At 55.7% G+C, this 21,056-nt stretch overlaps 2 protein-coding genes across 3 annotated transcripts in view; both read right to left on the bottom strand.

The window, feature by feature from the left end:
* The window catches only part of HCN2 (hyperpolarization activated cyclic nucleotide gated potassium and sodium channel 2), a 30,184-nt gene extending 28,706 nt beyond the window's left edge, over positions 1 to 1,478 (bottom strand). The window contains exon 1 of the mRNA XM_036313812.1: positions 835 to 1,478. Within this exon, the coding sequence (XP_036169705.1) occupies positions 835 to 1,478 (644 nt within the window). The remainder of the gene's footprint in view (positions 1 to 834) is intronic.
* A 6,115-nt stretch (positions 1,479 to 7,593) lies between these two features.
* On the bottom strand, positions 7,594 to 17,451 carry BSG (basigin (Ok blood group)). 2 transcript variants are annotated; one of them, XM_036312968.1, is made up of 8 exons: positions 17,270 to 17,451; positions 10,855 to 11,011; positions 10,115 to 10,200; positions 9,819 to 9,955; positions 9,471 to 9,744; positions 8,716 to 8,740; positions 8,484 to 8,561; positions 7,594 to 8,405 (listed from the first exon to the last, which is right to left on the bottom strand). In XM_036312968.1, exons 1-7 carry the CDS (start codon positions 17,331 to 17,333, stop codon positions 8,501 to 8,503), a joined length of 804 nt encoding a protein of 267 aa, XP_036168861.1. In that variant the 5' UTR covers positions 17,334 to 17,451; the 3' UTR covers positions 7,594 to 8,405; positions 8,484 to 8,500. The 2 variants fall into 2 exon arrangements, with proteins under 2 accessions (XP_036168861.1, XP_036168862.1); XM_036312969.1 differs by having other exon boundaries at positions 8,493 to 8,561.
* Positions 17,452 to 21,056: the final 3,605 nt, after the last annotated feature.

The following is a 21,056-nucleotide window of genomic DNA, read 5'->3' as shown; positions in this document are numbered from 1 at the left end:
CAGTCACATGCTCGTGATCACACACACGGTCTGCAGTGTCCATGCTCCCAGGCCACAGAGCGCAAGCCAAGGAACAAGAACCGCAATAATACAGGTCTTGTTGGGTGGCCCTAGGCTTCCTCTTGGCTGCAGAAGGGGTGGTGCGGGGCACGGTGGTGACCCTGCGCCCAACCTCGCTCTGAGCCTTTCCACGCATCAATCAACCGGTTTTATCCATAACATCTACACACCCACTGACACATGTGCATACCACCCAGAGGCTGAGCGGCTCAGAGAAGACACGGCGGGAGACCCCGGGATGCTCAGCGCCCCCTCCTCGCGCAATTCCCAGGCTCGGGACGGGACGCACCTCCCAGGGATGTGAAGCGCAGGTGGAAATCGTGGAGCGGGCCGTGGCCGCTTAACCCTTTCTCTGCTAGCCTTTCCAAGGCGCGTCCTTCCAGGGCGCACTTCCTCCTTCCTTCCGCTCTGCCGCCTCCCTGGCGCTCACGTTCCCCTCTATTCGTCCTCTCCGTCCCTCCGCGCTCAGACCCTAGTTCTGCGGCCGTGACGTGCGCCCTCCCGGCAGGGCTGGGGATGTGTGGGTGCGTGGGAGGGGGAGCGCCAGGGTTAGGGCAGGAGTCTGCGCGCACCTCCCAGTGCCCCTCCAAGGGCGGAGCCTCGCGCGCCCAGGTCATTCCAGGCGGGTCCTGGGCGCGCCCGAGGTCACCGAGGGGCCCCGAGGTCAACCGCCGGGCGAGCGCCCCGCCCTCCCCGAGACGCTCCAAGGACAGCCCCGGCGCTTCCGCTCGCTGCGACCCCTCCGCGCCTGCCCGCCCCTCCCGGTGGCGGTACCTGAAGTCGCTGTACGGGTGGATGATCCAGGCCCCCGCCGACTTGACGCGCTCTTGCTCGCGTTCCACAGCCTTCTGGCTGCCGAACATCCGCAGCGAGAACTTGTTGACGCCCGGCTGCAGGAGCGCGCCGAACTGGCGCTGCATGAAGCTGGCCTGGCTGCCGCGCGGCTCCCCTGCCGGGCCCGCCTCCTCGCTGCCCGCCTCGTCCGCCGGGCCGGGCCCCGGAGCCGGGCCCGACGCGGGCCCCGCCGCTGCCCCACGGCATGAGAACGACACCTTGGGCCCCCGCGCCAGGCCCTCCGGCCCCGCGGGGCTGCACTGCGGCTCGCCGCGCCCGCACTCGCCGTTCGGGCTGCCCTTGGCCGTGCTTGCCGCGCCCGGGGTGCCCGGGCGGCCGCACGAGCTGTCGCGGCTGCGGAGCCGGGCCCGAGGGCCGCTCTCGTCCGCCGCCTCCGGGGGCGCCGCCTCAGTACGGGGCGGCTGCTGGAGGGGCGCGGGCCCGGGGCCAGGAGGGGGCGCGGGCGGCGGCGGTGGCGCCGGCTGCTGCTGGGGGGGCGCGGGCGGCAGCGGCGGCGGCGGCCCCGGCGCGGGGGTCGCGCCCGGGCTTTCCCCAGGCCGCCCGCCGCCCCCGCGCGCGTCCATGGCGAGGCGGCGCCGGGCAGTGCGGAGCGGAGCCGCCGCCGCCGCCGCTGGCCTGAGCCCGAGGGAGGGGGGGAGGCGGGGGCGGGGCGGGGCGGAGCCGCGTGGGGTGGAGCCTGGTTCGCAGGGGCTGGGCAGGGGCGGGAGTCCCGCCTCTGCCCGCGTACGCGCCGGGAAACTGAGGCCGCGCGTCGGGGACAGCCCAAGGTCACGCGGCCTGAGACCTGAGAGACCCGCTCAGGTGTCTTCCCAGAAGGGGAACCCAAGGCCCACGAAACCGCAGGACGCGCTCAAGGTCACCGAGCCCAGCCACGGGGCCTGAACCTCTGCCCGCGACCTTGGCCTTGGGTTTCTCCTCTTTCCAGAGCACCCGGCGGGGCGGTAACCATTGCCGGCGGGACGCGGAGAGGGGGCGTTCCCGTGCCAGCCTCCTTCCTTCCTTTGGGTTTGAAGATTTCCATAATAAAAGGCTGTTTTTAAAGGCTGCGAGAGCCTTGCGGGTTCACTTAGCGCCCCCTCAAGTGAGAATGTGTTATGTGGGGAGGGGCAAAGTGGGGTCAATGCCGCTGGTCTCATTCCTCAGTCGCCCCTCCCCCCACCTTCTGCATATAAGGAAACTGAGGCCAAGAGGAAGAGCCACCTAAGGGTGCTGGTGACTCACCCTCAAACAGGGTCCTCAACCACAGTGGACCACAGTGTAAGTTTAGTGGGCATTTAAAATTTTTACTTGTTGATTTAGAGAGAGGACAGGAGAGAGAAGCATCACTTTGTTGTTCCACTTATTTATGCATTAATTTGTTGATTCTTGCCCTAACGAGGGATCAAACCGGAAACCTTGGTGTATTGGGACAATGCTCTAACCATCTGACTACCCAACAAGGACAAAAATAATGGGCTTTAAAATCATTGTGGCTCAGTGGTTGGGCGTCGACCTATGGACCAGGAGGTCACAGTTCAACTCCTGGTCGGGGTGTATACCCAGGTTGCAGGCTCAATCCCTGATCCTCTGTGTGGGGTGTGCAGTAGGCATCAGATTGGTGATTCTCTCTTATCATTATCTCCCTCTCCTTTCCTCTCTGAAATAATTAAAAAATTGGGCCCTAGCTCAGTGGATAGAGCGTCAGCCTGCAGACTGAAGGGTCCCGGGTTCAGTTCCGATCAAGGGCAAATGCCCGGGGGTTGCCGGCTCCGTCCCCAGTGGGGGGCGTGCAGGAGGCAGCCAATCAATGATTTTCTCTCATCATTGATGTTTCTATCTCTCCCCCTCTCCCTTCCTCTCTGAAATCAGTAAAGACATATAGTTTTTAAAAAATCGGAAGTCCCAGAGCCTGCCACCCCTTCCCACCAGAAGCCCAATTACTCTGCCCCAGACAGGCCACTAGCCTCCAGCCCCTCTGCCCCCACCTCTGAGGAGGCACCTGAGGTTCTGTTTCTGGGGCTGGAGCCAAGTTGGGGTTAGGTGACAGGACTCTGTCCTTCGCCCCTCCCCTATTCTGCCCCCCCCCCACCCCCCTCTTGAACCCACCCCCCAGGGAGTGTCAAGAGGAGGATGGAGGGATGGAGAGTTAGAGATGGACACAAAGGAGAGACAGAGGGAGGAGAGGAAAGGAGGGGTCTCAAAGAGTGGGAGGAACACCTCAGCCTAGGACACAGGAACCCTGACCTCCTGGGACCCTCCCGCCTTCATGGCACTTTTCAGCCTGATGTCATATTGGGTGCCTCCACCCACCAGCTGTCAGGGCCATGAGAGTGGAGATGTGACTTGTCCCTGCACATTTGGACAACGGGTGAGCTGAGCTAGGCCATCTTTTGCCTCCATCAGGCTGCCCTGAGCCCTAGGAATTCCTACGCCTTCACCCGGGACCACCTCTGTGCTGCCCTCAGCCAGACCCTGGGGAGGCAGGCAGGGCCACTGTCTGTCCAGAGGCAGCAAGAGAGGCTGGGCAGACTTGGCAGTGCCAGGCTGTGCCCCCCCCTCCCCAGGCAGATGTGTGTTCCTGCTGAAGGGGGATCTTTTATGTGCGCCCTGGGAAGATGTCAGTCTGGGCAAGCCGCCAGAACCCCCGGGGTTGGTTGCTGAGAGTGGGGAAGTGAACTTTGTGCGACCAGCCTGAGAACCCACCACGCCTGGCAGCTGAAAGGCAGACCTGCAACTGCTTCCTAGGAGCCTGGGATGGGCCTGCAAGTCAAAGCCTCTCTCTGAGCCTTGGAGTTTTGTCCCCAGGGCCCGGTGACTCCTCCACAAAGTACAGGTCCCACCCTGGGTTGGGCTGCCACCAGCCTCCCCCATCTCTCCCACTCACTCTCACTACTTGCCAGGTCAGAGGATTCTTTGCACTGAATGCACTCACTCATTCATTCATTCCAAAATATTTATTAAGCATCTGATCAGGGGCTGGGACTCAAAAGTTAGCCTAATGGGCCACCCCTCCCTGGTAGGGCTGACAGTTGAGTGGAGAACAGATAACCAATATTGCAAACATTATGTTTAGGAGACATATTGTCCTTTTAAAATAAATATTTTGATATATATTTAACATATATCATCCTTTTTAAATATAATTAATATATATAAATGATTTCAGAGGAAGGGAGAGGGAGCGATGGAAACATCAACGATGATAGAATCATTGATCGGTGCCTCCTACTGGAAATTGAGCCTGAAACCTGGGCATGTGCCCTTGACCAGAATTGAACCCAAGACCTTTCAGTCTGCAGGCCAACACTCCACTGAGCCAAACAGCTTAGGGCAACATATTGTCCTTTAGAAGGTGGTAAGTGCTACACAACCATTCAGAGCCATGAAAGGGGTAAGGAAGGTGTGTGGTGTGATGTCTGCATGAAGACCTGGGGGGAGGGAGGGACAGTGTTATATGGACATCTGCAGGAAGAGTGTCTGGCAGACGGAACAGCCTGTGTAAATGTCCTGAGGTAGTTGTGCCTGCCTGTGTGGGAAGGGATATTGAGGACCTAGGGGATGAGTGTAGATGACACCCAGAGATGGCAGCATGGGGCTAGACTGTGTAGACAGGTATAACACTCTAAGTCAGTTTATAATGCTGTTGCCTAAAACTCCTGACTCCCCAGTGCCTTTGAAAGGAACCCCAGTCTCTCCCACCATCCAGAGCTCTGGGCACACAGGCCTCCCCACACTGAGCCTCCAGTAGGCCCCAGGCCATTACTCTATTGTTCTCCTCCATGGAGGCCACCCCACAACACTGGTCATGACCTGTCAGCCACCACTTCAAACCCCTCTCAGCAGTTGGGACAGGTCCAGATCCAAAGCTCTAAAGTCCATAGTTTGGGGACCAGTGAGGGGCCCTAGAGTTGAAGCTTCAAGAGCTGCCTGGAAAGTCCATGTCCACACTCAGGAAATACTGAATGTCTGGTCAGCCACGCATGGCAGGACCGGGACCCCACACGCACCTCTAGGAAGGGGGGTGGCATGTCTAGACACCATTGTGCAGGACAGAGCCCTGGTGTCCACCCCAAGTGGCAAGTGACCTTAGGCAGAGCATCCCTCCCCGGGGCCTCCGTCTGCACCATGGGGTGGGGCCTGCAGTTGGAGACTTAGGACTCATCTGGGTTTCCTTTCCCTGCTGAGCTCACTCCCCCCAGAACCTCTGGTGGGGTCGGGAGGGGTGGGAGGACCAGTGACAGCCCTTCGTTTCAGGCAGAGGGACTCTTAGGGTCATGGCACCAGATGGGGGTTGATGCCGAGGCTCGGGGAGGCCCACAGAGGCCTCCACCACAGCCCGTCCTCATGGTGCCCAGGGAAGCAGGTGGAGCATCTCCAAGCAGCCTGGGGGATGGGTCCTGGTTCATCTGACAGCCCCTCCGCCCCAGCAGGCTGTGACCCCGAGACCTTGGTTCCTGAACCCTCCAAGCACTTGCCAAAGATGTTCTCACAAATCCAAACTTGGCTGCTTGGACTGCTCCCTCTCACCCCTGGGGACACCGAGGTAGGTTCAGTGAGTTGTCACCAAGAACACTCCCAGTGGCATAGGGCTGCTTGCTGAGTGAAGGGACAAGGACGCCTAACGTGAGGAAAAGGGACCAGGCTGCTGGCCCAGGTGCTAATGTTTATTTTCTATGTGCACAAGAACTGGATGGCGATCTACACGCCATGAGCAGCATCTCTCCCTGGAGGCCGAGTCCCGCTCACCTCTCCATTCCACACCCTCCATCTGCTGCTCTGTGCTCCACAGAATCACGTCGGACCCCACAGCACTGACCATCTTTTATTTCTAAAAATTTTTTAAAATAATTTTAATTGATTTTAGAAAGAAGGGGGGGGGGAGGGAAACATTGATGTGAGAAACATTGATTGGTTGCCTCCCAAACTCCCAACCAGGGATCAAACCTGCAACCCAGGTATGTACCCCAAACCCACAACCCTCTGGTGCATAGGTCAATGCTCCGAGCCACCCAATTAGGGCGGCATGGCCCATCTTGATGAAGAACCCAGTGCAGCTGCCTCATCTGACCCCGAGCAAGCAAACACCCGCTCAAGCCCCCAGAGTTGGAGGATAGGCTGACCAGGAGGCCTAGCCAAGCCATCCCTAGTGAAGGGTCAGCCTCATTGTCACCAGTGGATCTTCCCACTGGACCTCGGGCCTCTCCAAAGACTCCTCAGCCCCATGTGTATCATTGGCGTCCAATCAATGTTGCTGAGCATGAGTAGGCATGTGTAACTTATGGGCCACAGAAAAGTTAAAGTGGTGTGTTCTCAGGGACCCCTGGGCTAAGGGAGGTTGGCACTCAGATGTGTCCAGCTGGAAGGCACACAGGACCAGGCAGTAAAAACAAGGGGCTCTCACCAGACTGGTGTGGCTCAAATGGTTGGGCGTCAACCCATGAATCAAGAGGGTGCTGGCTGGATGCCGATGAAGGCATATACCTGGGTTGTGGGCTGGATGCCCAGCAGGACATGCAGGAGGCAGCCAACAGATGATGTTTCTCTCTCATCACTGTTTCTCTCTCTCCCTTCCTCTTTCTCTCAAAATCAATAGAAACACTTTTAAAAGATTCTAATAAAATAGAAAACAAGGGGCTCTGTGAATTTACTTCCTGGCCCATTCCACTCAGCAGTGTGCATGTGGCACCCTCTGGTGGCGGCCAGAGGGTAGGGTTGGGCAGGGACAGTCCCCAGTAACCAGGCTTGGGATTTCTGGCATGGAGCAACTTTGGTTCCTTTCTGTGAAATAAAGGGTGGCTTTCCCCAGGCTGTGGGGTGCAGGATAAACAGGGTGAACCCCTATCCTCCCCCAGAAGCTTGGGGAACTCAGACTGGTAGCTGACGGCTGTGTGGCCTTAGAGGCCTCAGTGAAGTGCCTGGTGGGCACAGCCTATTGTTTCAGCTTCGTGGCAGTTATGCCGCACCGTCCCCAACACCAGAAAAAGCTTGCTTCTCTGGAGATCCCGGAAGAGCTGGTCCAATGCTCCCCACGACCCTCACCCAGACCTGCTTACAGTCTGAGGCGTGTCCTGGAGGAGGAGTTCCCTAGGTGTAGAAATGGGTTTACCCTGGACAAGCTCTTTCCCCTCTCTTGGACTCAGTTTCCCCCCTGTACCAGGTGGGAGGCCCAGATGGTACCTGCTAGCCCAGGGTTCAGTGAGGCCCTCTCTCCTGTGACCTCCTGCTCCATCAGAATGCTCCCTGGCCCTTCAACCTGTCCATACTTCCTACCTGTCGGGGTGCGGTCTAGATGAGCAGGCACCCCCTTCCTGCTTTCTAGGCCCCAGCCCTCGTCAGCTGGAACAATCCCAAGAGGCCAGACTCCAGGTGCTCCCACTTGCACCTTCCCCTACACAGCTCTTGAGTCCTGGCTGCCCCGAGCCTTTACTGGGCAGCCAGTGGGAAGGATCCCAGGCATTGTCCAGGGCCTCAAAAACCTGACCACTCATCCCATTCAGACCTGGTACAGGGCCCCCCATGGTCCTGTGGCCTGCCCACCCCTCCTTTTACCCCTTATCCTAGGAACCCAAGTGCTCCACTTCATTCCTATCCTGCCCTGGCCCTTGCGTGCACTGCAACCTCTGGGCCTCAGTACAGCTTAGTGCTTGCCCTATGAACTCTCCTGGTAAGATTCAGGACAGTCACAGACAGGAGCCAGGAGAGGGAGAGGTGGGTCGGCCTTTATTGGTGAGCAGGCAGGTGGGGTTGGGGGCTCCCATGTAAGTCAGGATGCTGTGAAGGAAGAAGCCTCAGGCCCCACTGGGGAGGGGGCTTCTTCAGTCACCATGAGCACAGATGCAAATGGGGCTGTTACAGCAACTCCCACCCCATGATGGTGATCCAGACCCCCCTCCCCAGCGTGGGGAGGGCAGGAGCAGTGAGGGGGATACTCTGAGGGGTGGCCATGAAGTCAGGCTGGACTAGGTCACACAGACCTGCGGTGATGTGACAGGACTTGCTTCAGGCAGGCAGGACGCCAGGCATTGGGACCTGTGACCTCCTGAAAAGGGCAGTGAAGCAGCAGAAAGCAGCCTCAGGAGGTGAGCTGTGGAAGGAGGAGTCTCAGGGAAAAGCCAGTCTGTCATCCACAGCCCCCCAGCATGATGGACTAGAGGCTAAATTAAATGCCCAGGGGACACCAAGGGTATGGTTTGGGGGTGCAAGGAAGGAACATGGAGAGGATAGGCAGGGGACAGCAGGAGCTCCCCACAGAACCTCGCAGCTCCCCTGGAGTGCTCTTAAAAATAAAAAAGCAAAACCCCTAAGGAATGGAATTCTACATAGAGAAAACCCTAGCTTAGTTTCTTTTAAAAATAAGAGAAAAGAGGTGAGTTGAATCAACAGTGTGGTCTACTTTGCAGGGTAGGTTTCCTTTAAGAGGAGAGGACTTGGAATGGTGCGAACACCAGGAACACCTGGAACACAGCTCCTCTGAACAGCAGCTCAGGCCTGTGCAGACTCCTCCTCACTGCCTGCAGGAAGGAAGGGGCACTCAGACGCCAGCTCTGCCAGGGCAGGAGCCCCCACTCCCACCCTGTCACGCTCCTCACCTCACTCACTTGCTCACTCAGTTGGAGTTCCTCTGGCGGACGTTCTTGTCTTTGTCATTCATGTGCCCGCTGCTCTTCCTGGGGACAGGAGGGGGCTTTTCAGTGCTCAGGAGGACAAGACAGCTGCCCCCCACCCCCAGTCACAGAGGGAGGGGCATCCAGGTCAGCAGCTCCTCCAATCCTGCCCACACCACCACCCCATCCCACCCCACTCAGCGAGGCCAAGACTCACAGTGGAGCAGAGCCCGTGTCCTCATCTGTGCAGATGCGCAGCCAAGTCATGTGCAAGAGAAGAACAGGTGTCAGAGGTGGTTCCTGTGCTGCAGGGACTGGTCATGTGGGGAGGCAGTCCCATCCCTGGGACATGGACCCTCAAAATGAGCTATGGGGTCAGCCCAAGGGGCTCTGGGAGCCCTGCCTGCTCTCCTTGTCCACTTGCAGGTAGGCATGCAGGTGCCCTCACCTGGCCAGGGCGGCTCAGGTTTCCTGAGCTTCATCAGATAGTCACAGGCTTGCTTGGCTCTGGCCCTTGGACCCAAGCAGCTGATGTGAGGGGAGGCTGAGCAACTGAGAGCAGATGCTCACGAGAGGACGCCTGCCAGCAGCCAAGTGAGGCTGTGGGGGCAAGCAGATCCCAGCCTCAGAAGGTGGGGCAGGAGGCCCTTGCTGGGTAGATCAGTTGTTTAGAGCACTGTCTGATATGCCAAGGTTGCAGGTTCAATCCCCAGTCAGGTCACATACAAGAATCAACCAATCAATGCATAAATAAGCAGAACAACAAATTGATGTTTCTCTCTCTAAAATAAATAAATAAAAATTTAAAAAATAAAAAAGGTGGAGCACCTCCTGAGGAGAAGCCTGGGGACCTGACCTGACCTGTAAAAGGGGGCTGTCCCTCAACCCCAAAGCGCCCTCCACTATACTGCATTCCAGGACGGTGTTCAGGTCCCCGACAGGTGGGGAGCAGAGGGCATGGGGCAAGCTCACCATCCAGGACCTCGTCCGGCTTCCGCCGCTTCTCATAGATGAAGATGATGGTGACAAGCACGAGCACCTCAGCCACAATACCCAGGAAGGGCCAGAGGGCAGCGAGGCGGTTGCGCACACGCAGCGTGATGATGGCCTGGTCAGTGCCCTCTGCATTGGTGCCATTGCAGGCATACTTGCCAGGGTCTGCCTCCAGGTCTAGGTTCTGGATGTGCAACTCCGTCTTGGTCTCCGAGGACATCACAACCTTGTTCTGGGACGCGTTGTTGAAAATCTGGGGACAGGCAGACCTTGTAGTAGGGCGGAGGCCCAGGCCTTTGCCCCACCCCAGGCAGGTGCAGCCCTCACCTGGACCCCATTGTCGTTTATCTTGTACCACAACCAGTCGGTAACCGGGGGGAAAGACTCAGACTTGCAGGCCAGCACAACTGTCTCTCCTTCAGTGGCATGCTCTGACTTCTTCACAGCCTTAACCTTGGGGGGCCCTGGTGGGGAGCAGAGCACAGCGGAGCCTGAGTCCCACGGCCTAGAGGAGCCAACCCCGCTTCAGTGTGCGGGATCCCCTCACCCCAGGGATGGATGAGCCTGCCCCTTCCTCCGTGATCTGGGGGCCATAAAGCTGCTCACCCTTCACATTCACTCACCCTCCACATTCACGCCGGCGGTTCTGCCTGTAGGTTCCGAGAGGAAGGTGCAGAAGTACTGTCCTGCGCTCTCGTGTGTGTCTACCCTGCAAGCAGACGCAGTCGTGAGTTGACCCTGCGGGGCCAGAGCAAGCCTCGAAGGTCATGATCAGGAGATCCTGCAGGAGGGCACATCCTGTCCATGTCCCATCAAGAAGGGAGAAGGTGATTTGGGGGATGGCAGATGGGTCTGGCCCCACTCCTGACCCGGCACCCGAACCAATGAGCTTCTGTACCGTGACCCTAGAAGCCCATAAACCACAGAGCTCTGTGTTTCCAGAGCTGGCTTGGGCTCAGTTAAGACAAGGCTTCAGCCTGGGCAGCCTTGAGTGCCCAAGACCTTAATAAATTGAGAACACAGGGATTCCAGGCTGAGGGGGACTCATGTAGTGCCCCCTCCCCTTCAGCGCCTGGAAGGAAAAGAAAGGGTCATGGAGGCCGTGATGTCCCTCCCTGGTTCCTGAGCTTTTCACAACTGAGGGATATGAACAGAGCTTGTACCTAACGTCTGTCCAAAGTGAGCCCACGGATCACAGTCTTCATTCCTGCTGACCACATGGCTGTTATCAGTGAGAATACATCAGAGCAAACAGGGCAACAGGGGGCCCAGGGTGAAACCAGCTCCCTGAAATGAGGCCCACCCCTCTCCTGCTAGGCCCAGCGGGACACGGGGTTTGGGTGCTTCCATGGGCCTCACGCACTCATACTGCGTTGTCAGATCGGGCTCCGAATCCTCCTGCAGCACCTTGTCCCCTTTCGTCCAGCGGTGTCCCAGGATGGCAGTGTCACTGGAATCCAAGGTGCAGGTGAGGCGTGTTTTGGAGTCAACAATAAGTTTGGAAGTCGTGATATTGCTCCCTGTGTGGCCAAATGAGAGATTAGCCAAGGGATCAGAGGGGGACAAAGCCTGTAACCCCCACAGCCACCTGCCAACTTGTCCCGCAACTAATCCAGTGTGGCTCCTCCACACAGTCACAGCACCTCCTGGCAGGGAAGCCACGGCCTTGTTAACAAGTCTCGAATCGCACTGGCATGTTCAGGAAGGAAACCTCCTACAGAACTAATGGACTTTGGGTGTGATGGGCTACTGGGCAGGATGCAGGGCTCAAGGCAGGTTTTGTCAAGGAGACATGGATCGCAGGTGTGGGGACAGAGACCAACACCCACCCAGGGTCCCAACTCGTGGGTCCAGCCCAGCACAGATCCTGATTTCCTTGAAGGTCAGGAGGAGTTCCCACAGCCCACTCACAACTGCCACAAAATCACTGTACAGGAGACAGTATGTTGTCCTGCCCAGGACACTGAGGGTGGACTCAATCAGTAAAGGCCCTTCAACTCAATTTCCAATTAGGCAAATCTTCCCGTTAGTTTCAGATGGCCTCTTGAAGAATCGAAATGTGAAAATCACTAGGAACCAGAAGGTGAGAAGCACAAGAGACTGGAGATGAGCTGGGAGAACCCCTCCTCAGGGTCAGGGATGGGAGGTGGAACCCAGCCCTCCCAGTGTTCAGATAAAGTCAGGCAGGTGTTCCATGGACCAGAAGTTGAGGGTGAGGGAAATGGAGACCTCTGCTGAGGGCAGGGTCTGCCACCGCCCAGCCGTGCCAGATGCTAACCACCATTGGTGGGGCAGTGAGCACATCCATGTCCACACCGGAGCCCTGCCCAACCACCATGGGGTCCCAGGCACCACAGGGCTGTCCACACTGGCCTCCATTTGCTTTCTTTGGGATCGCTCCGAAGCAGAGCTTTACTCAGAAGTGTCTGTTTTCCCAGGTTGGTCACCCACAGGCTAGAACCCTGGAGATGTCTTTGGTTGCCCCCGCATGCACCCCGACTGGGGCCAGTGACTGAGTATGTGCCCTTGACCAGAATCGAACCCAAGACCCTTCAGTCCACGGGCCAATGATCCAAACTGGCTAGGGCTTTTTTGTTTTAATGGTTTAATTATTTTTAGAGAGAAAGGGAGAGGAGAAACATCGATGTGAGAGCAGAACATCTATCAGCTGTCTCCTGCACGCCCCCTACTGGGGATCAAGCCTTCAACCTGCACACTGACCCGGTAATCAAACCAGCAACCTTCTGATGCTTGGGATGACGCTTAAGGCAAGGCATCCCTTCTAAAAGCTATGCCCACAGGATTGAGCATAAACAGACCCAGCCATAACTGTTTGCAATGAGCTTCTTTTCCTTTTAGTTTGTGGGGAGAAGCCTGTGGTATAAAGTTAGGTGAAAAAGCAGAATACGAGACTATATTTGAACAACTTCCGTTCAGAGTCAACCATTCCAGAAAAGCAGCTACAAGAAACCCAGCAGTCTAGCAGCCATTCAGCAGGCCTGCCCCACCTGGACCCCTGCTTCCTCACATAGTGACTTTTTAGAGCAAAACTGTGAAATCACAGAACAAAACACATGAAATTGGGCAGAACTGCTAGAGGTAGTGACCCCTGTCTGAATGGTTATCTTAGCTGCCTGGAACTCAGCAACAGTATAAATTGAATCCTTGGGCAGCAAACCTCTGGCTCAGGCCTAATACTGCCAATCCAGATGAAATGACAGGAAAGGTATCCTGCATCCACTGGACACCAGGTTCTCACTATGTAAGCAAAGCTTGCTCAGCCTCACCCATCCACAGAGAGACCGGGTTAGTCATTAAGAAAATTAAACCTCAAGCCAGTGTTCTCAGTGGTTAGAGCAGCGGTTTTCAACCTGTGGGTCGCGACCTCTTTGGCGGTCGAACGACTCTTTCACAGGGGTCGCCTAAGACCATCCTGCATATCAGATATTTACATTACGATTCATAACAGTAGTAACATTACAGTTATGAAGTAGCAACAAAAATAATTTTATGGTTGGGTCACAACGTGAGGAACTGTATTTAAAGGGCCAGAAGGTTGAGAACCACTGGGTTAGAGCATCAGCCCGGGCACCAAAGGGTCACAGGTTCAATTACCAACCCCAATTGGCACATGTGTGGGAGGCAACCAATCGATGTATCTTTCTTACATTGATGTTTCTCTCTCTTCCCTTCTCTCTAACATCAATGGAAAAAATATCCCCGGATGATTAACAAAAGAAAATTAAACCTCAAAACCCAAAGGGCAGCAGGAAAACTTTATTCAAGAGACATCGCAGCTGGATCTGGCACGATCCATGGGCAGCTGAGATCAGCATGCCCTGAGGGTGCAGTCCAACCCCAAACCTGCACTGGGTCCCAGGGCAATAGCTAGGGGCCTGGCACTATGTCCTCAGTGGGCTGTTGGCACCCCCACCCTGTCCCACTGCGAACTTGACACATGCAGACCCAGCTGCCCAGCTGTGTTTCTAGTCTGGGAGGATGGTGGCCTGCCTGTGAACAGGACACATGCACAGCCAGGCAGGGCCTCTTCCTGAGCAGACCAGTCCTCCTGACCCACCACTGGCCACCTGCTGGCTCTTTCTTTAAAAGAGGACAGGATGACTCAGAATTCCAGGCAAGCAGGAGATGAAGCAAAAAGTTCAACAGCCAGCCCTAGCTGGTTTTGCTCAGTGGATAGAGCGTCCACCTGGGAACTGAAGGGTCCCAGGTTTGATACCAGTCAAGGGCACATGCCCAGGTTGCGGGCTTGATCCCCAGGAGGGGACGTGCAGGAGGCAGCAGATTGATGATTCTCTCTCATAAATGATGTTTCTATTTCTCTCCCTTTCCCTTCCTCTCTGAAATCAATAAAAATATATATTAAAAAAAAAAAAGTTCAACAGCCAGACAGAAAATAGAAGGAGGCCTCCGGGGCTGGGGCACCCATCTGATCCCAGGCCATGTACATACATGAACCATTACATGTGTGCATATGTGCGTGATAGAGGCAGGCACACACATGTATGTGTACCCACATACATATGTGTGTGCATACATGCACATGGCTCCCTTGCTGCGTGTAGGAGAGCACAGACTGCTGGCCAGGAGGTCCTGGGGCCTCAGGCTGCCTGTTCTGGGGCAAGGTGGCCCCAAAGTCCCAGGAACAAGAGGACCTTCAGGTCTCCCCACCTGCGGTGGCCCGAAGGCACCTCACAGGACTCAGGACAGGCACAGTTACAACCAGACAGGGGTGTGAAGCTAGAAGCTCCACTGCCTGATCTGGAAGCCTCCTGGTAATCCACACTTCTCAGGAATCAAAATTTCCAAGATTGCATAACAAGCAGCTACATAAAAAGCTGGGAGCAGTCAGGGTAGGAAGTGAGGTCAAGGCAGCCCTACTCCGACAGGCCTGCCTCTCTCTACTCTAGAGCCTGGGACCCCCATCTGTGCTCTCATTCCCTCACCCAGGCGCTGCTAGAAAGGAGGTCAGTCAGATCTTGTCCCAGCTGCACCTGCCTCCCTGTGGGAGAATGAGGTGGCTCAAAAGTGAGCCTAAAGCCCCTTAGGCAGACACCCCTGCTCCAGCCTGAGGGCCATGTACAGCAGGGGACCAAGGCCCCACCTGGGCCACCTGCCAGCCTTCCCACCATGGAGTCTCCTATGAGCTGGCCACCATGCACACATCTCTCTCGTGCTCCTCAATAGGTCCACATCACTCCCAGGGGGAAGCGGGGGGTGTCTTAGGCATTACAATGATTGTGGCCCTACCCAGGGTCACCACACACAGAGACTTGCTGCTGTAAGTGATGTTAAAATCTGTGATATTAAAATATCACTGGGACAGGGCCATTAGGAAAAATAGTCTCAAAAGACTCCTGGGCGGGGGGCAGGGGGGTGGAGGGCAGTGAGCAATGTTGGAGAAAGGTTGAAAAGCAAATCCTCTGGCAACCCCTGACCAAACCCAGTGCCCAGGTGACTTGGGGGAAGCACCCCTAGAATTCACAGGGAGAAGAGGCAGGAGCCTCCACCCTTAGGACACTACACCAGGAGACAGGGAGAGAAAAGTGAAAACTCCATTCTGTGATTCTGGCCCCGTGACTGTAACCCACGTTCTCAAGTGAAGTCACCTTCATCTAAAAACAGCTACCCCTCCTCCGTGCCCACTCGGCAGCCAGGCCGGGGCGTGGGGCCAGGCAGGCCTCGTGGTAAACAGCCAAGGAACTTGCAGGATGAGACAGAAGGCACCCGCCCTCTCCCCACCCATGGCCTCACTGCAGGGCTCAGATAGGAGCCAAGAATGTTTCCGGGAAACCAGCTGTGGCTCTTCCCCTCTCCCTCCATCCCATCAGGAAGCAGCTCCTGCTCCCCTCACCTGAGGCTCAGAGAGGCCAAGTCATCAGCTGGAAAGCCCGTGCCCTCCCAACCTTTCTGGCCAACACGCCAGGATTCTGGGTAATCTCAGGGAGAGCCAGGGTGTCCTGGCAGGAGAATGGACCCTGGGTCTCAGGGGACAGGGTGCTGATTGCTGATGCTCAGGTCAAGGAACCTGTTCCTGGAAGGGGGCCAAAGCATTTCTGGGGCGCTGACCTGGCCCGGAGAGGCAAACACTTCTAGGCAGAAAAAGGACATGTGGTGACGTCCTCAGAAAGACTTTCAGATCTTTCCAAGATACCCTGGGAAAAGGAGGGCTGTCCAAAGTGAAAGAACAAAACACAGAGCAGTCCCCGGGAGTCAGACTCAGGCAAGTGTGAAGAACAGCTCCAAAGATGCAAAACGGCACAGATCCTCTTGGCTTCCTGGGTGGGGCTCAGAAGCACCCAGTGCTTCTGCTCCAGGGAGAGAGGCACAAGCTCAGGAACTGTGCTCCCAGCAGAGGGAGACCACAGGGGCTTCCACCCACTGGCCGTCCCGTCCGCAGCCGTCGAGGGCTCTATCTCCAAAGGGCTCAAGCTGCCAAACGCAGCTGTGTAGCCTCCTAATTCACTTGTCTACAGGTTCCTGAGTCTTTCCAGAGAGGGCTGGCAGGAAGCCAGGCCCTTACCCAGAAGCATTCAATACATGGCTATTTTGATGATAATGAAGACAAAAGAGGCGAACTGAGATCATAAAACAGATCAGGAACACCCCAGTGAAGCTTCCACTAGAGGCAGTCCCTCTGGGCTCCTGCCCAGGGCAGTTGACCAGCCTCTCAGAGCCCGACAGGTCCTGCCTCCCCAGAAGAGGCCCAGACCATTCTGGTCTGCACTTTGTTCCCTCCATTCTGGCCACTATAAATCTTTAACCCAGAACCAAATGGGAAGTCTTCATATGGGGGGGCGGGGGGGGAACGTCTCTCTCAGGCCTTCCCCTGGAAAACGATACCTCCGTCCATTTCTCACGAGCATTCAAACCACATCTGTCCACCCCCAAGAACAGCTCCAAAATGTAATGCCTGTTGATAGTCTGCAAAAACTCTCTCCACTTCCTGCTCGTTACCAGTGGCCAGGGCGACCTTACGGTGACCTTGGAACATCCCCCCTCCCTCCCGGCCCACTCCACCCCTGTAAAAGGTGGGAGGTGTGGACTAGACCTTTTATCTGTGCCGAGAAGTCAGAAAAACAGGCGGCAGAGCCTGTTGGCTCTCTACCAGGGTTTAAACTCAAAGGTTCATGAGGATACCAGGGGCAGGGGCATAGCCGGGGCAAGACTCAGACCTAAATCCCGGCAAGAATGACAATCCCTGCCAGCTGCAGAGCCGCCTGCCTCAGGGACACTCACACGCATGTGCTTCCAGCGTCCACTTAAGAACAACAGCCTGCTGCCCAGACGCGAGCCAAGGGTCCGGGGCGTCCAGGGGGCCCTCCGCCGCCGCACCCCTCGCCCCAGCACACCCCGGGCGGGGGCCCACCCTCAAGCTACCTCCACAGGCTCCTGGGCTCCCGTTCAAAGGAGACGCTGCAAGACCCAGCCGCAGGGTCGCTCTCCCGCAGGGAGAGGGTGGGAGGCCGCCTCCTGAATCCCTCCTAACGGGCCAGGCCCCTCCCGGGCCCCGTTCCTCCCCAAGGCGGTCGGAAATCTAGGACTTCACCTCCAGGGATCTCCCTTGTCGGATCTCAGGCCCCTAAGGCAAGGTTTCCCCACACACTACCTCGGCGGGGAGTCCCGTGGGTGCCTCCGAACACCTGGGCGCCTCCTGACCCCGGGCACTCCCGCCCGCGGAGCTCTCCGGTATCCCCCTCCGCCCCAGTGGCCGAGCCCGCGCCTGCCGGCGGCCCCTGCCCGCCCCTCCCAGTCCTCACCCGCCCCGGAGCCGCTCTCGATGCTCAGGACGAGCCCCAGAACCACAAGCAGTGCCGCCGCCATGTCGCCGCCGTCGTCCCCGTCGCCAACCGCCGCCCGCGGCGCTATAAGAACCCGGAAGGCGGGCCGGGTCGGGGTGCACAGGGAGGAGCCGTCTGCGCACGCGTGCAGACGCACGTACTCACGCAAGCCCCGGCACACCGGCAGGCCAGCGCTGCTTAAGGCTAGGCGGCCGCGTCACGTGACCGCGTTGGGCCACGCCCTGCGAGCTGGGGGTGTGGCTACCTTGCTTGGAAACGGGGGCGGGGCCTTCATTTGTCCAGACTTGTGTTGACAACTAAACTGTGACTGTCGTTGAAATGCTCAATTTGTATCATGCGTATTTTACCACACTCCAAAAAACAGACACACAGAACGCTAAGGAGGCCCATATGGATCCCTGTGAACAAGTGGGATAAGTCCTCTGGCTGGGACTGCCAGATTTCGTGAAAACACCTTGAAGGCAGTTAAAATTTGAATTTTAGGTAAAAAATGAGTAATTTATTAATGAAACTATGCCATGCAATATTTGGACATAGTGATGCAAAGAAAGTATTCGTTATTTATCTAATATTCACTATTTATTTGAAATTCAAATGTAACTGTCAGTCCTGTATTTTTTCTGGAAAACCTACCCTGAGTTCCCAATGTTTTTCAACAAACACTTTTAAAAAATTACAAAATAGCCAGGCTGGTGTGGCTCCGTGGTTGAGCATCAACCTATGAACTGGTCACGGTTCGATTCCCAGTCAGGGCACATGCCCGGATTGGGGGCTTGATCCGCAGTGTGGGGCGTGTGGGAAGCAGCCGATCAATGATTTTCTTTCGTCATTGATGTTTCTCTTTCTCCCTCTCCCTTCCTCTCTCTGAAATCATCATTGATGTTTCTGTCTGTCCCTTTCCCTTCCTCTCTGAAATCAATAAAAATATTTTTAAAACTACAAAATAATTTAAAACAAAAGCAGGGTAATGTAATCTTTGTGACCTTGGATTAGGCAACAATTTCTTACATATGACAAAGCACACACAACAAAAGAAAAAATAAGTTGGACTTTAAAAAAATAAAACCTTTCGTGCTTCAGAGAACACCAAGAAAGTGAAAACACAACTCATAGAATGAGAGAAAATACTGGTTAATCATGTATCTGATAAGGAACTGATATCTAGGGTATATATAATGAACACTTACAACTTAATTTAAAAATACAATAACCCAATTTAAAAATGAACAAAGACTCTGAATACACATTTCTCTGAAGAAAACATGCAAGTGAACAGTAAGACCATGAAAAGTGCTCAATATCATGAGTCATCAGGGAAATGCAAATCAAAATCACAGTGAGACACTACTTCACAAACACGAGGATGACTGTAATAAAAAGGCAGATAATGAGTGGCTCAGTTGGTTGTGTCGTCCGTTGCACCAAAACGTTGCTGATTGGATTCAGGGCACATACCTGGGTTTTGTGTTTGATCCCGTCAGGGAACCTATGGAAGGCAACAGATCCATGTTTCTCTCTCTCTCTCTCTCTCTCTCTCTCTCTCTCTCTCTCTCTGTCCTCAGGTGGAGATTAAAAGAATAAATTTTAAAAAAAATTTGTACCAGAGGCAATCTATGACTGATGTCTCTCTCCCTCCCTCTCTCTAAAATCAATAAAACATACCCTCAGATAAGTATTAAAACACAAGCAGCCAAGCCAGCATAGCTCAGTGGTTGAGCTTCAACCTATGAACCAGTAGATCACGGTTCGATTTCTGGTCAGGGCACATGCCTGGGTTGAGGGCTTGATCCCCAGTGTGGGGCATGTAGGAGGCAGCCAATCAATGATTCTCTCTCATCATTGATGTTTCTATCTCTCTCCCCTCTTCATTCCTCTTTGAAATCTATCTATATAAAAGGCTAATATGCAAAGTGTCCCCTTGGGAGTTTGATGGGAGAATGAGAGTTCGATAGCTTGGTATGACGTGTTCTGACCACCAGGGGGCGGCCCGGAACATGGCGGGCTCAGAAACCTCTCCCTGGCTACTTGGGGGTGGGGGTGGGGGTGACAGGGACAGAGGTGCCGTGAGAATCTGGGGTGTCCGCCAAGCTCGCTCTCACTCCCCCGCTACTTTCCCCCGGGATGCCGGGGGAGCCCCCGTGCTCAGTTGCTGGGTGCCCACGAGGAACCCACCCCGCACCCGCGCTGCGTCTTCCAGGTGAGCCGGACTGTAGCCGTGGGGACCACAGGGACCAGTTCGGTTCCTTGTGAGTTTGTGCAGGAGCCAGTCTGCGAGGCCGACCTGGCTTCTATGTGGCGCTGCTGGGTGGCCCAGAGGCCCACGCTGCTCCCCAGCCCGCGGTGTCCAGCCTCGCTCACCACATCTCCGCATGGGGACTCGGGCAGAGGGGGACTTATGAGGGCCCGGGGGCTCAGGTGCTGCCCAGAGCCCAGAGGTCAGCTGGGACCTACCCTTCCACGTCAGACACCCGCGCTTCGACCGCCAGCCAGGCTTGGGACCATACCCGTGCATGAATTTCGTGCACCAGGTCTCTAGTCAATAATAATAATAATTTAAAAAATGGAAAAACTATTCTCAGGTGAACATGAACAACAAAAAGGGGTGGCCCTGGCAGCCCATCCATGTTTCTCTCTCACATCAATGTTTCTCTCTCTCTCTCTCTCTCTCTCTCTCTCTCTCTCTCTTTCTCTCTGAAATCAATAAAAACATATCTTTAGGTGAAGATTAAAAAAATAATAGGGTGATATTAGGGGGGCTGCTTTGCAGAAGGGGTCAGGCAGCTTCTTGCTGTCAATGACACACAAGGTGACATAGGAATGAGGAGGAGGCAGAAGCCATGGGAAGGAGTGAGTGGCAGTCTGACAACAGCCTGTCAGGTGGGGAAGGCAGCATCCAGAGAGGAGGCCGGGCAGAGCTTGTGGAGTCCCAGCTGCAGCGGACATTCAAGGAAAAGGCTGGGAGGATGGAGCAGATAGGCCACAACTTGCTGATAATGGGACTGTAGGTGAGGATTTCACTCCTGGCAGATCCACTCTCAGGCCCTGGGAGCCTCAGAGCCAACTGAAAGCCCCAGGCTTAACAAGGCCACGAGGCCACGCAGATGGGGGTCGAGAGCTACGTGCAGAATGAGGGAGGAAGACAGCCAGCTGGCTTCAAAACCCCTACAGCCTGGGAGGTGGAATTTCTCCTAGCCTGCGCCCTTGCCCTCCCTAGGCCGGGCTGAGGACAGCCTTTGCTTTTGTTTTCAAAATAAAGCTCAGTCTCCTGAAGACCCAGTTTTCTGATCCTCTCCCTCGAAAGCCTGCCGTGCCCCCTCACCCCCACTCCCCAGATCCCTGCCTGGCTCAGTCCTGGCCCCACCCCTGGGCAGGAGGATCTGAGTCCCCCGCTGCTTCCAGGGACAGGCCTTCAGGACCCCCATCAGGGGAGCCGGACTTAGGAAGTAAAAATACAGGACACGCTGTTAAATTGGCCTTTCAGATTTTTAAAACAGCAGTAATTTTTTTTAGTATAAGTATATCCCACACAGTATCTGGGACGTACTTTCACTAAAAACATTATCGGCTCTATATCTGAAATTTGAATTTAACTGGCCACCCTGTATTTCACCTGGCATCTCTGACCCACTTGAAGGCAGCCTGGCTCCATCCCCCTTTGTAATCGCCCTCATGGCACTGGTCACGCTCTGACCTAGTGTGAGGTCAGGGACAACCACCTCATCTGGGCTCCTGCTGTGCACTCATC

The sequence above is a fragment of the Myotis myotis genome, unplaced genomic scaffold (assembly GCF_014108235.1).
Source record: "Myotis myotis isolate mMyoMyo1 unplaced genomic scaffold, mMyoMyo1.p scaffold_m19_p_6, whole genome shotgun sequence".
Lineage (NCBI taxonomy): Eukaryota > Metazoa > Chordata > Mammalia > Chiroptera > Vespertilionidae > Myotis > Myotis myotis.
This window is presented reverse-complemented; position numbering and strand designations above follow the sequence as displayed.